At 42.0% G+C, this 15,676-nt stretch overlaps 1 protein-coding gene across 12 annotated transcripts in view; it reads left to right on the top strand.

The window, feature by feature from the left end:
• The window catches only part of RYR3 (ryanodine receptor 3), a 541,049-nt gene that overhangs the window by 390,574 nt on the left and 134,799 nt on the right, over nucleotides 1–15,676 (top strand). For all 12 annotated transcript variants that reach the window (XM_090033490.1, XM_090033491.1, XM_090033488.1 and 9 more), the window contains 6 exons: nucleotides 1,009–1,071; nucleotides 2,731–2,806; nucleotides 2,970–3,093; nucleotides 8,868–8,983; nucleotides 9,301–9,368; nucleotides 13,506–13,627. In XM_090033490.1, coding sequence (XP_089889616.1) covers nucleotides 1,009–1,071; nucleotides 2,731–2,806; nucleotides 2,970–3,093; nucleotides 8,868–8,983; nucleotides 9,301–9,368; nucleotides 13,506–13,627 — 569 coding nt within the window. The remainder of the gene's footprint in view (nucleotides 1–1,008; nucleotides 1,072–2,730; nucleotides 2,807–2,969; nucleotides 3,094–8,867; nucleotides 8,984–9,300; nucleotides 9,369–13,505; nucleotides 13,628–15,676) is intronic.

Genomic DNA, 15,676 nt, shown 5'->3' with positions numbered 1-15,676 from the left:
ACAGCACACCCCATATATAATATGCACCTTGTTTCTTAAAGGAGGCTTGAAGAAAACAAATCTTCATGTCAGAAGTGGCACAAGGATTTTTACCACCCTAGGCAAATTAAATTTTGTCACCCTCCCTTGTAATGTTCTTGGGTGTTGGTGAGGGCAAGCACCAGACAGGGCCCTGGAATGGTGGCTCAGCAATGCTGGAGCTTCCCTGCTTTCTTCTGCCCATTCCCAGACCTCTGAGGCAGCCTCCAATAAGCATGTAAAGTGTATGCACACTATTTTTGCTGCCCCTTCAATCTGCCACCCAGGCAGCTGCCTGTGCTACCTAGCCAGTTACATTGGCCCTGCTTCATGGTACAAACTGAACAGCAACATTTAGAGAGCCAAGCCTATTTCTGAACTGTCTGCTAGCCCCATGTTAGGCCATGTCATCCAGCCAGGAGACTCCCAAAGCTGTGGTAATTAACTGCCTCATCCTATTAACCTCTTCCTTGTTGCCCAGTCAATCAAAGTCTTCCTTCCTTTCTCGGGGAATTCTGATAAATTGGGTCACTTGCCACTGGGATGTATTCATACTGGCTAGGTATTCACTGTCACCCCCTGGAAGAAATTTGCAATACCTGAAAGGTGACTGTTCCACCCAAAATGCTTGGCAGTATGCATGTGGTCACCTCTAAACCAAGGCAGTTCTGAACCAGTTCCCAATCGGTAACATTGTTGGAATGGTTCTAGTGTTCGTCTGTCTGCATCCTCACATGCTCAACTTTAATCACATTGTTTATCGTGTTGGACTTAGATGAATAAAAAAAGTGTGCCAAGAATAAATAAGCTTATTGTAGCCTGTATCATACATTTAACCTACCAGATGTTTTCATTCCTGTATAAGGCATAACAGTCAATACAAGTCCTATTGAAAGGTTTAAATATGTTAATTCCAGTTGCAAGGGTAACTTGGTGATAAAATATATAGTAGAAAAGTAGCAACCAATAATGCTTCCTTTTATTTTCCAGGGAAATGGATACAGTCCAGCACCACTTGATCTTTCTAATGTTGTCCTTTCTAGGGAACTTCAGGTTTGTATTCTTATTTCCAGTATTTGCTGGAGAAAAATATGAAGTGTCTTTTTGTAGGGCTAAAGGTATTCAAAGGTTTTTATGGGTACAAGAACACTTCTATGCCTGTTGAAACCTCGTAGTCAATTTTGGAAAATGACATTTACTATTTAGGCTACTGGCAGTGTTTCAGCTATTCAGGGGTCGGCAACCCCTGGTGCATGTGCCTGAGCATGGTACATAAAACCATTTTGCTTGGCATACCACAGCCAGCCCGGGCTCTTGAAAGGCCCCTGCTGCAAGTCACGGAGTCTGGGCTGCTCACAGCAGGCAGCGGGGAACCTACAAGTAGCTGCATCGTGGTCCATTGAGCCCCAGCCTTGCTCGTTGCTTGTGGCAGTACTAGTTGGTATCACCTGGCCCTGGAGGAGTTGCAAGCAAAATATTTTCAGTATCTGATCTTCAGAAACTGCCTCCTGCCTTAGTTCTAAAGAGCATGAGTTTGTCAATCTTCCAGATATTTTTCAAAGCCCACCTGTATTGCCAGACTTTTCTTAAGATAGAGTAAAAGAATTTATAGCTGTGGCATCATTACTTGAGGTAAATTTACTGAAGAAAGTAAGCTATAAACAGCACTGCTGTTCTGTATGTTTTGTTGTTAAACATACCTGTTCCCTGACTATTGAATGGGTCATTTTAGAAATATAAAATAATTCATTTTTGTGTCAGAATAAAAATATCTTCTCTTATGGAGAGTTTAGCTTGTGCTTCCTGCCATCTATCAGTCTGTAGGGGGATGGATAGAAAGCTGCATTGCTCCCTTACTTCTGTAGCTTCTAGTCCCCCACGCCAACCCTTTTCCATTGTTAATCCTCTTTTGTACAACACTACAGCCAGCTCTTCTTTCTCTTCTACCTCCATGTTGTTGGCGTTTACCATCTTCCAAAATTCATGTATCAATCTTCTTCTTTGACTGATATTGTGCCTTTACTGTCTCATACCTGCCTCCCCCTTCATGTACTACCTATTTCTTCTCTCTTACCTTATAATTAAGATTATCATCTCCTTAAGGCAGGACCCATCTTTTTCTTCTTTGTACTGTACCTTTTAAAATGCCATTCATGACTAGGATGCCTTAGTACCAATAAAAATACAATTATTCGTTTTGGTAAATAATGATTTTAAGCACTCTTATTCAAAGGCATCACTGAATTCTGTGCCATGGGCAGAGATGGTAAGTACAGTTGTGCAGAAAGCGGGGACTGAGCACTGCAAGGTCTTACCTTACTCCATCTGTTGAGGCAGATCTTGGGGCCAACTCCACACACCTTCCCCAGCTGCTGAGGTAGCAACATGCTGCGCTAAATTGGTGCTTGGTGTTGTCTTTGCTCGTCCTCCCCTTCCCTCCACAGTTACACAGCTGCTGTACCACGCGGTGAAAAATATCTCTGGACCTGGATTTGCCCTTACTCACGTTGTTTCACATTAGACACAAAAATACCTCTTTGTGTACAGGTCAAGGTAATTACTCTGAAGAAATACTGGCTATCTTATCTTATAATGTTTTTGTACACCAACTCAAGTTTCAAAGTATATTTGCATGGAATTGTTTTTTAAATGTTCATTAAATTTACCTTTTGATTTTGAACTGTCTTTTTTCTTTTCTTGATCATGATATAGGGAATGGTTGAGGTAATGGCAGAAAACTATCACAACATTTGGGCCAAGAAGAAGAAAATGGAATTGGAGAGCAAAGGTAAGACTGAAATCCTCCAAAGAAAACCAAAGAAAATGGGACTGGGGAAAAATGAGCCCTAGTGCTCAAAAGACAGCAGGACAATGTAAATTAGGTAGTTCCCATTTCATTTGCAAAAGAATGTTATAATCAAAAAACTTATAGCTCTCTCAACTTACCAAAGGTGGAGGTAGTCATCCTTTATTGGTACCTTACGACACCCTGACAGCCAAAGAGAAATCTCGGGACCGAGAGAAAGCACAAGAGCTGTTTAAATTCCTTCAAGTGAACGGTATTGTCATATCTAGGTAAGCCGTGTATTTATGTAAAATATTTTCTCACTTATAACTTCATCCTTGTTGACTTCTTTATCTCTTATTCTTTTATGTTAATCATTAACAGCTTAATTACCACTTAGCATAGGATCTGTAAATAATTTTATTTTCTCATCTTTTCTGAACTTAGGAAATGATAAATTATTATAATTTTGGATATGGCATTTACAAATAAGATGTATAGTTACATGCGTAATCGTGATATATTCAAAATAGAACAAGATCAAAATAAAAGTCGGCAGACAGCTCAAAACTTTATAATTTAACAATCAGCTGTTGTCAGTAAAGATCTTGGGGAAAACAGACTTTGTGGTCTAATGCACTAGAAATGCATGTGCACAACAAAATTTTTTAATTGGATTTTGTGACAACTAGTCTTTAGGGCAATGTTGAACCAAATAAGACAAAGAGACTCTTTGGTGTGTATCCCAGTATAGCTTGTTCATACAGAGTAGCTGAATTATGAGAAACATTATGCCATGTATCATGATATCTGAGGGCTAGACAGGGTCTAAGTGATGACTTATTTTGTGGTTAAAAAGGAAGTTCATTATTTCTATATTTGTTGGCCTCATGCTATTGAGTCACAAATTATTAGGCCAGAAGTGAAGAATCATCTAAGTAGTATACTTTTGTAAAAATTAAATGAGAAATTACCTAAGATATACTTTGTAGGGCCATGTATGTTTTCTAGTATGGAACATTATTTCTTTTAAACTAAAATGAGCCTGTAAATAATGGGATTCTTCTGTATTTTGCAAAAGGGAGTTAGCTAGAATTTTGGGGTTTTTGTAAAAGCAGTGCCTATAGGGAAAATATAGCCTTGAGTTTGTAGGAATCAATATAAGTTAACATTTAGAACCCACAGCCACACACACAGGTGTTCTATCTTGACTCAGTAGTATGGCTATGGCTCCAGTGGAACTATTCATTGCAGTAAAGCTGACCATATGGCTAAAGATATAACAGGATAGGGTTCCAAAAATATATTCCTTTATTACTGGCAAGTGAAGTCTACTTCATTCAGTTATTTACATTCTCTGTAGGTAGAGATCAGAGCAGTGAGGGTAATAAATACAGCTACCAGCCAAAGTGCAGGTATATTAAAACAGCAGCACTGTTCTTTGTAGCTTATACATGGAAATAGACAGCTCCTCTGAGTTAATTGCATAGAATACTTGGGCATACCATTAGATCTACTGAAATGTTGGTCTTCACTCTTCCCCATAAGCTGCCTGTGACGGTCCTAACATGGAAACTAGTTTCAAATACACATAGAAGAGTTGGCAGTTATCCAGAAGAGTCCTGTGCAGCTTTCTCATGAGCCTTGATTGTTGCAGTGGGCCTTGCAGCTGTCATCTGCATCTACATGAATTTCATTCCTATAGAACAACCCCTTCCTGATTTTTTTTTTTATGCATGTGGGTGTGTAAATTATAACCAGAGATATAATGATTGCAAGCAGTGATTTAAAAATGTGTTCTCTTGATATATCACTAGCTAAATCTCTACATGTAAGGATATAGAGATATAAATAGATAGATATATCAAGATAGCATGTTTTGAAACCTGTGAATACAAATACTGCATCTCTAGAATTTCATTCAAACACATGTTAAATTAAATCATATAAACTGGTCTGTAATTGGAAGTGCACTGTATGTACTCTAGATCAGTGGTCTCCAAACTTTTTTGATCGCGCACCCCTATCAGTAAAAAATTTTTGACCACGCACCCCCAATATATGTATAATTATATAAATAGAAGTTCTAATATTTTCTTTCTGCACCCCAATGGATCATCTTGCGCACCCCACTTTGGAGACCACTGATGTAGATAGATTTTTCCAGGCTTTACTCAGGTATAGATTAGAAACAGTCTGAAGTCCCTTTAAGATGCTTTCATTCCTCGTAAATGGGCTTGTAAATTGAGAAAGAAGACAGCTGATCTTGTTGCCTCCAATATAGGATTCTTTGCTGTTCAATGGAGCTAACAATTCCTTTTGATGTTTCTGGAAATTACATGCAATCATTTAGCAATCATGACATAATATAAACTGAAGAAGAGTATGTTCACTGTATCCTCAGTAAAAGTAAGCAGCATATTTTGTTGCATTACATACTGTGAAATCAGGCAGCAGGAGATGGCTGTCAGGCATACATAGCTGCCAGACACTTGCTGTTACTGTAATAGTACACCGCATGCCAGGATAAATGCATAAAGAGTCATTACGTTGCACAAAAGGTGGTGAATCTTTAAAAACAGAACACTGAAATGTATAAAGTGTCATCTACATCAGTGGTCTCCAAAGATGATCCATTGGGGTGCGAGAAGAAAATATTAGAACTTCTATTTATATTTATATAAATATACATATATTGGGGGTGCGTGCTCAAAAATTTTTTACTGATGGGGTGCACTAATATAAATATACATATATTGCAAATATAAATATACATATATTGGGGATGCATGCTCAAAAATTTTTTACTGATAGGGGTGCGCGATCAAAAAAGTTTGGAGACCACTGATCTACATAGCACTAGAGGGAAGAAGCACAAGAATGGAGTGACCATGAACAAATAGCAAGCAAAATAAATGTCAAACAAACATTGAGGTAAGAGAGTGGAAGAGATAAGAGGATAAAAAGAAGTCTCTTTTGAGAATAGAACAAAAAATTAAAATAGATATGGTCATGAGACTTGAAGGTATCAAAACAAAACAAACAAAATAAATGATGTAGACAATGCCAGGAGAATTTCACTGAGGTCAAGTTCACCTACAATGCATAGATTCATAGATTATAGTTGGAAGGGACCCAATGGATCATCATGTCCAACACCCTGCCCCTGGCAGGAAAGAGGACCAAGGTCAGACGATCCCAACCAGGTGATGTCAACCTCCTCTTGAAGACCTCCAAGTTAGGCGACAGCACCACCTCTCTTGGAAGCCCATTTCAGACTCTGGCAACCCTTATTGTAAAAAATTTCTTCCTAATGTCTAACCTAAATCTACTCTCCACTAGTTTGCACCTATTATTCCTAGTTACTTCCTGAGGCGCTCTAGTAAACAGTGCATCCCCAGTTCCCTGCTGTCCTCCCCTGATAAATTTATAGGCGCCCCCAAGGTCACTCCTCAACTGTCTTTTGTATAGGCTGAAGAAATCCATATCTCTCAACCTCTCATAGGGTCTTTCACGGAGACCACTAATCATTTGGGTGGCCCTCCTCTGAACTCTTTCCAGATCCTCCATGTTCCTCTTGAATTGCAGCACCCAAAACTGGACACAGTACTCTAACTGTGGCCTGATTAGGGCTGCATAGAGAGGGAGCATCACCTCCGTCAATCTATTGGTCATGCATCTGCTAATACATGACAATGTGCGATTGGCGTTGTTGAATGCCTTGTTGCACTGCCAACTCATGTTCATGTTGGAGTCAACTATGACTCCAAGATCTCTCTCAGCCTCTGAGCTGCTAGAAGGATATTCCCCAACCTGTAGGTGTGCTGGGGATTCCTCCTTCCTAGGTGGAGTACCTTAAATTTATTTTTGTTGAATTGCATTCTATTACATTCCACCCATTGATCTAAAGTGTCCAGGTTGGCCTGTAACTGCTCCCTGCCCTCTGTTGTAATTAGGATGGTATAACATATTTTTCAATTGTTTTCCTTTTTTAATAAATGATGTCTCACCATTATTGTCATTTAATTTGAATTATGCCTCTAAGGAAATGGCTTGAAGAATTTGCACCTCAAGAAAATGATTATGTATCTAAGGTTGCACAGAAACATTACATTTCTGCTGGTAGAATCACAGGTTTTCTGGTACAAACCTGGGTGTACAAACATTCAAGGAGTTTATACCAGATCAAAAATGGCAGGTGTGGTAGAAACTTCTACCTTATCCAATGAGGTAGAAGACACCTCTGATAGTGCTTCTACCAGTTGAATGAATCCTTGTACATTTACCCTATCAACAGAAGTCACCACACTGTTCTCCAGCATCCCAGTGGTCATTGTTCTTTCCACCCCTGCCCCTCACCAACCTGCAATGAGACAGTCTATTACTTGGGTTACACTCTACCATTGGAACCTAAGACATGGCAAACCACTCCCCCTGACAGCTGAGGAGCCAAAAAAGTCCATCTCTTCTCCACACCCCAAGCTGTGAAGTTGTATTACCCTAAGCAGACAGGGGAATCCTACCCACCAGCACCCTAGCCTGCCTCTCCCCCTCACCAACTACCCTTCTCCACCCCTTGACCTGGACCCCTACAGGGACATGTGTGTGTGTGTGTGTGACTGCATCACCACAGCCAGAGCTCTGTCAGTGGTGACAGGGTTTCTCATGGCAGTAGCTTGTGCCAAATTGAGAGCTAGGGTGCTGGCACCTCCAGCAGCACCAGCCCTAGCTCCAGCAAAGCCCTAGTTCTGGCTATGGAGGCAGGCTTTCCCATAGCAACAGCCCATGCTCCAATGAGAGACAGGATGCTGAAAGATGCATCAGCACTGTGAGCAAAGCCATTTCATTGACCCTTCCCACTCCTGGCCAAACCTGCCCCCTCCCAGAAACAGAGCCCCCAGCATGTGACCTGTAAGCATCAGAACCACCAGTACCCAACCCCAAACTTGACCAGAACCACCCAACCTGCACTGGAAATGGGTCCACTGATTGGTGCCAGAGGGGTAGGGATCCAGTGTGGGCTCCTAGAGGAGAAATTGAGAGACTTTCCTACTGGAAAGCCTGACAGTTGAAGGGGAGGAAGGGGGTATTATAAGGAGGAGGAAATGTGGTTCTCTGTGGCACCCACCCAGTCAGTCCTGTCCCACGCAGTCAGGGTGGCTAGGATCTGGAGCCAACTTCCAAGGGAAGTGCTGCTTGCTCCTACCCTAGGGGTCTTTAAAAGGAGGCTAGATAGACATCTTGGCAGGGTTGTTTGACCCCAGCATTCTTTCCTGCGTATGGCAGGGGGTCAGACTTGATGATCTGTTCAGGTCCCTTCTGACCCTACCAACTATGAAACTATGCCCTGGAGTGCTGTCAGCTGTCTCTGGGTAGACTGGGGAGCCGTCAAAGCATGCTGGGATGTGTGCTTTGGGGCCCGTCAACTAGGTGCTCTTGGCAGCATAGTCTGTTTGCAGAACATACAGCCACCCCCTGAACACTTGTACAGTATTGTACTGATAGGGTTTGCAACCACTTAAACTAAACTGCTAAACTGTCACTGATTTATTTGACACTTGCGCACCCTCTACAAGACTTAGTAACCTAAGTCCTATTGACTTTCAAGTTATTCTTTCTATAGCCCAAAGTGAGATAAGTGGTATTAAAAAAAATTTAGGGATAGCTAATGAGATCCAATCCTGCTAGGCTCTATTTAAACACAGCCTATAAAGCATTCAACCCCCTTGACTTTCATTGAAGTCAGTGGAAATGGAGTGGTCAGCACTCAACAGGATGAGACTCAAAATTAGTGCATTTTTACTTGTATAAGGTGCTTGTAGTTCTTTAAGTTTGTAATACTGAATGATTAACTGTAAACAAAAATTTTTCTCTAAAAATGTGAGCTTTTATGAAGTCAGTACAGTCTAATAGGTTTATGGAAAGAGAATTGCTATGATAGATAGATTTTGATTTATGAAAACCTGCCTTGATAAACTAATAAAAAAATTATAGACCTTTTCATAGAGGTATATTATGTGTGACGTCTTCATAATATTTTCCGCTGTAAACTTCTTTAAAATAGGGGTCTTAATGATATGGAACTGGATGCTTCATCCATGGAAAAAAGGTTTGCATTTAAATTTCTGAAGAAGATTTTAAAATATGTTGACTCTGCTCAAGAGTTCATTGCACATTTAGGTAAGTTTCTGAAGTGTTCCTATATTAAAATGTAAAAGTAGTTAATATCAAAGCTTTACCACAAAAAAGAAAATGTATTATATTAAAATTTCTACTTCACATTTGATGACTTACTGCTATTGAGAAAATACATGGCAAGCTTCTGATAATTAGTTATTTGCTTTTAAATTGCAAATTGAGTCTTTGGTGCCACCATATTAATTATAATTTTTACTTATTCACAAATAAGTTTGTAAGGCTGTTTTAAAGGTTTGAAGAGTTTAATGTTTCTTTTTTCCTTAGCTGTATTCATATCTGCCTTGATTTTATCCTTTCAGAAGCCATTGTTACCAGTGGAAAAACAGAGAAATCCCCACATGATCAAGAAATTAAATTTTTCGCCAAAGTGAGTAACTTAATACTTTAAGGAATGCACCAAAACTGCTGCTATTATGCAGAGCACGGTGTGTGTTAATAATAAAGAGTTATGCATGTAAGGAAATGTCTGTTTTCCCATCTGCCTGGGTATTGAATCTAACAGTGATAAATAACATTTGCAGAAGTATTGCTTTGAGGCACTGTTTCTAGGAATGATTTTTATATGCAGTAAGGGTATCAGGCTAAAAGGCTATCTATTTATAATAGATAAAATGTAATATTCTTTTGTTGGACTGTGACAGGGGGCAAACTTGTGGCCAGATCACAGGTTGGCCCACTCACCTGCCTAAGGCAGTCTGCCCTGACTTGCCTGCCACGACTTGAATGTTAACATTATTTATTAAGCAGGAGGCTGCTCTTACACTACCCTGATACCAGGGGGTGCTGTCCACAGCTCCAAACCTTCCCTAAGCCTTGCAGATGGCATCTAGATTGATATTGCTCCCCAGTCTGAGACTGGGGGTAGCTGAGTCCTTTGTTAGCCTCATTGACACACTCATTCACGCTGCCCTCCCTCTCATAGCAGGCCTCTTGCACTCCATCCCCCTCTCACAGGGGCCTCTTACATACTGCCCATCACTGGGCCACTCTCTACTGCCCTTGCTCCCCTCAAGCAATCTCTTTTGGCCTTTGGGCTTAGCTACTCTCTCCCTGGCACTACCACACAGCAACTTTGGCTTCCTCGAGATCACCTACTCTGTGTGGTGTAACCTTGTGCCCTCACCAAGCAACTGATTTTCCCCACACACTTGGGGTTGGCCCAGGTACCTCCCTTCAAGCCACTCGAGCAGCCCTACTTGGTACTCCCCTGGTGCAGCCCTTCAGGCCACCCTCAGCAGCTCTACTCTGCACCCCTATATGTTCAATCCTTCAGGTGCCCCTTATTGCATCCTACTCTGAGTGGGCCCTCATACTACATCCAACAAGCTACCCCCTTGGGCTTCTGGGATCTCACATCCCTGCTGGGCTCAGGTATCTCACTATTAATGCATCTGGGCCACCTTGCTCCCACTACTCACACAATTACCCACCAGATGGTGGGGGCCAGGATTAAGGCAATCCTACCCGCCTTTCACCAGGGAGGTTAGCAGTCCTGGTATTTAATTGAGACTGCCCCACCACAAGCAGTCCCACCAGGCCTCCCTGGCAGGGTGCAGTTTTAGGTCATGCCCACCCTAAGAGCCTCTAGACCATCCCCATAGCTCCTGCCCTTACCTCCAAGATGTTCCTGAGCTGTAGCTCAGCCAGCTGATTTTTCTTTCTTGGCCACAAACTGCTACCTCACCCTATAAGAACTAGGTCCTAGTTCTTGGCCACCCTAATCAGGCACCTGCTGGTTGCGTGCCTCCAACCTTTAAAGTGGAAAGCATCCAAAGTTGCGTTGCCATAGGAACATACAAGTAATTTTTGAGTTTTGCTATCTAAGGATATTACTGTGGCAAACATACCTTAGTATTTTTTAATAACAGGATTCAGTATTTATATGCATAAGAATGGCATATGTACTTGCATTTACAGGATACAATTACAATTCTCAAGCTTCAAAGAATAAATTAATGACTATTTAAGTTTAGATTTTTTTTCTCAGAGACGGTATTGGTTAGTGATATGGAAAGATGAAGGGCACATCCTGTTGGATGCCAGTTGCTGCTGGGAGCAAAATATGGAAGTAGAGGGCCCTAGGTTGGTAGTTCTAAGAGTGCAGACAGACAAAACTTTTGAAAGAAACCACAACAGGCTTGGAAACATTAATAAACATAAGGCATCTTTACATGTGCTCCGGGGCATGGTGGAAGGGGTGACACTTTAATTAGAGCAGCTCTGAGAGCCATTGTAATTAAAGCACCAACAGCATCAGGTGTATTCAGTGTCCTGTGTTTGAAAATGGCAGTGGGGGCACTTTAACTAAAGCTCATTCAACAAGGTTTAGTTAAAGCACCCCTACCACCATTTTGAAATGCAAAGATGCTGAATACATGTGACCTGGAGGCTGCTGGAGTGCACTAATTACCGTGCTCCAGCAGTCTCGCAGCAGACTCAATTAATCATGTCTGCTTCAATGTGTGCTAATTAGCATGTGTTGGAGCAGGCATCCATCGTGTGTGTAAGTGCCCATAGTGTTTCAGCTGCTGGACAGACATACAGCTCATGTTGACCCCAACTTTTCCCCACCCAGCTAGATCACTTAAAAATCACTGCCACTACGTGCAGCAAAATGCTTTTCAGCCAGGGATCCAATAGGGGGCTGCAGCCTCTTCCCTTTCCCCAACAGGATTATCTCCAATCCCCTTTGCCCCCTCCATGATGGGGGCTGTGGACTGCGGCATGACAGGGGCTGTGAAGCCAGTGTTAGTGAGTGGAATCCTACCTCTCTTTCTCTTCTTCCCTAAATCCCCTCCCCTCTCACTTAAGTGGAAGACAGAAGACCAAGAGCTATGCAGGGATTTGAGACTAGATCTGGGGGGGGAGGGGCAGTGGAAGGACTGTAGAGATCTCTTGGTTCTAACAGTTGGAGGACAGTGTAGGTCCTCCCATTCTAGAAGTAGCTAGCAGTAGTGTTGGGGGAAGTGGGAGTACAGGGCTCTCCTGATTCTGGTGATAGGCTCTCAGTTTCATCAGTGGTGGGGACTGTCTTGGCCAGGAAAGCCACCCCAGGATTTTTTTTATTATTATTTTATTTATTTTTTTACTGACAAACTTTTTTACTGGCTTATGTTTTTACTGACACATGTTTTACATACTGTAAATGTAACCCTTTTGTGAGGCTCTGGACCAAAGTAATAACAAGGACCAAATTTAGGAGTTTAACACCAATTTTCTAAATCTGGCTTGAAACCTCACCCAGAAACCTCTGAAAATAAAGCTTAACTGGGTATTCTAAAGTGAACAAACTTCCCCACACACAATGTTCAACTGAACCAGGGTTTATTACATGAAAAAATGGGATAGACATGCCACCATAGGTAGGGTGGGCAATTATTTGGGTTGGAGGACCATTTGAGGAGTTTCAGTGAAGTGTAGCGGGCCAGAGAAGGAGGGGTGGTGATATGGCCCAGTGCAGCAGGGAGAGGAGGAGTCATTCAGTTCTATCCAATACCAGCCCATCTACCCCGCACACACCACCGGGGCACTGGACAAGGTGGGGTCTCCATGGAGATTGACCTGGGACCTCTATGAGCAGGGTACACTCAGCTGGGCTGATGGGATGGATATGCAGGCAGGTGGGGAGCAGCATCTGGGAGTGGGGCATGCAGGCAGGGTTGAGGCCAGATCATGGGACAGTGACAGCACAGGGTCAGGGCCTGGGCAGAGCCCTGATCCAGTCCACACATGCCCCTGTGATTGGCACCAGTTACACAGGCAGGGACATGTGGGGAGCAGATCGTGGGTCTACCCTGTGCCCCAGCCCCCGACCCCGTGCTGTCACCACCTCAAGATTCTGGCCCTGGCCTTGTCTGCCCATTCTGGTCCCAAACACCACTTGCTGCTCATCTGTGGCTCTACCTCATCTGTCCAGTTGAGCATATCCTGCTCACGGGGGTCCCAAGCCAGTCTGGCACCTGTAGTGCTGGGTGTGGGGTGGACTGGCAGAGGCAGTTGGTCAGAGTGAGCTGCAACAATGAAGGCTGCCATAAAGCTGAGCCCAGGTGCTGCACTGCCTCTGCCCCATTGTATATCAAAGGGTATAAAACTACACACACACTGCTTGTCCTCTGAAGCACTTTTAAGGCATTTGAAATGCGTAAACTATGACATCTATCTATATCCTAATACTTTCACTCAATAGATAACTGATAAGAGAATAACCCAAGATCTCCTATATCCTTAATATTCTGCCAGTCCCATCTTCATTTTCATGAGGAATAACAGCATCTCAAAGTATACTATTTGTTGTGTTGTATTTCATTTTTTCAGTTTGAATTTGACAGTTCTGAGATTTTTATTTCTCTCTCTCAATGACTCTTATTACTTTTAGATGTTATATTACAATTGCATTTTATAGTCAGAGGCATAAAGGTAGTGTGGCTTGTTGAGATCCTGAAGGATATACTTACTGATATCTTGTATAAATACCAAAAGTACATTTTGTATTCATATCTTTTAGGTTCTACTGCCATTAGTTGACCAGTACTTTACCAATCATTGCCTGTACTTCCTTTCATCTCCCACTAAGTCACTCAGTAGCAGTGGATATGCTTCAAATAAAGAAAAAGAAATGGTAGCAAGGTAAGATAAATATTGTGGGATTAAAATGAAGCATACAAGGTTTTTTTTAATGATTGAAAATGGCAGTAGTTTCTTCCAATTGATAAAATAGTTGATGAATCAAGATTTTACTTTTTTAGTAAAATGGTAATGACTACCATTTCCATCTTTATTCTTAATTGAAAGTATTTCATGGTTTGGCAGTGATAATTTTTTAATCAATCATTTAATTAAGAAAATGAAGTAAAAACTGCAAATAATTGCAATAATAGTTTTTTTAAAAGGTAAAATCTTTTAACATGTTTGGTTTTGACTGAAAGATTAGTATCACAGTATGTTGGTTTAGCAATTTACGTTAAGAGTTTAGTAGTATTGCACCCTTGCTTTCACAGGCTGCCACCTTTTGTTAGCAGTCACAACAGGAAGAACAAGCTACTATATGGCTGCTAGGAAGCTCTGGCTGCCCTTAACTCAACTCTGAAATAAGTACAGCCATCTCCTGTCAGTATCAAGCTATGAATATCCCTGGGTACAGACTAGTTTCTCATTCCTAGAGTTTCACACTCTGAAAAAGGATGCAGAAAAATAAGAGAGAAGCTAACATAGCTGCTACTAACTACTGTGTCAGTTTTATTACTAAATAGATAACATCAGGCTCCAGGACTCAAATAACTTTCTTTAGAACTAAAACAAAATGTAAAAATAATAGTGTGGTGCAAGCCAGACAAAAATTATTAAACATCCCAAAAGCCCAATTATAGCTAATGGCTGTACCTGAATATCCTTAACAGTGGAATGATAGACCTTTCCTTCATGCCCGCTCCCCTTCCCCCAATTTCTGCTTACCCTATCAGAAGAAACTCTGGCTGCCAGCATCAGAAAATAGGTTAATACTGATAAAGGCTCTCAGTGTTGTTAGCAAATAGGTTTCTGGCAAGGTTTACTCTAAGGGAAAATTGAAGCAACTTATTTCCCATTATTCAATTTATTGGAGATAAACAGTTTGACAAGAGTACCCATTTTCAGTTTGTTTCATTCATAAATGAATGAACCAATTTACATGCATGTTCTCAGAAACATAGGTGACATGTAGGGGAGGCACAAGGTGGGGGGGCATGTGCCCTCCCTGAGATTACCCTTTGCTGGCCAGGGAGTGAGGGGGGAGCAACAGACAGTGCCCCCCACCTGAGAATGTGGGTGCACTGAGAGAAGCACCAGCAGCACTTCCAGGGTTGCCACTGGCATTTCTGGTTTGCTGCCAGTGGCGATCAGATGCTGGTGCCCCCCCCCCATTCCCCCAGGATCAGGAGGCACCAGCCGCCCATGCTCAGAAATATTATTTGTGTTCAGAAAGGGTGTAGCTACACATGCCATTAGGGGGCAGCTTATTGCTCCACAGTTTATTGCTCCTGGGAACACATCTGTACATGTGCCCAGACATTACATTGACCCGGGTCGCAGCAATCCCAGCTGACGGGGCCCAGGGGTCCACCTGTCAGCCTGAGGCTGCTCTGACTGGGATCAATGTGCTGCAGAGGGGCTGACTGGGACACAAGGGTATTTCAGTGCAGGACTAGCCAGCAGGCAAGACCCAGCACTGATGCAACCTCGTGTTCCCGCCAGCTGGGTCAGTGTCTACACAGGTGCTGCTGCACACAAAAATATTCTGCAGCTGGATAGTACTAGTAAATATTTACAAGTACTACCTTGCTTTACAACCCTGCTGTGGAGCTTATTCATTTTGTGTGGCATAATAGGGGTGCATGTGTAAATGCTGAGATGATTACTAGGCAGTTAATTAGTCAACTGCACAGTAAGCATCTCATGTAGATGCACCCAGTGAGTGGTATATTTTAGGAGGATAAGCTGTACTATGCATACATACCAAATTATTGAAATCCCGCTTGCACAGCAAAACTTAACATTGTCTGAGGAACTGACAATGGTAGCTTCATAATTAGTTAAAACTGAAGAACATTAATAACTTTTCAAGTGAATCTCCTTTGCTGTTCTTATAACAAAACTGCAAATGGGGATGATAATCGTATGTTTAAAAAAATGTAAAAAATG

This window comes from Crocodylus siamensis, chromosome 2, assembly GCF_052110815.1.
Source record: "Crocodylus siamensis isolate JL-2025a chromosome 2, ASM5211081v1, whole genome shotgun sequence".
NCBI classification, from domain to species: Eukaryota; Metazoa; Chordata; order Crocodylia; family Crocodylidae; genus Crocodylus; species Crocodylus siamensis.
The sequence above is the reverse complement of the archived record's forward strand: the minus strand, read 5'-3'. Positions and strand labels throughout refer to the sequence as shown.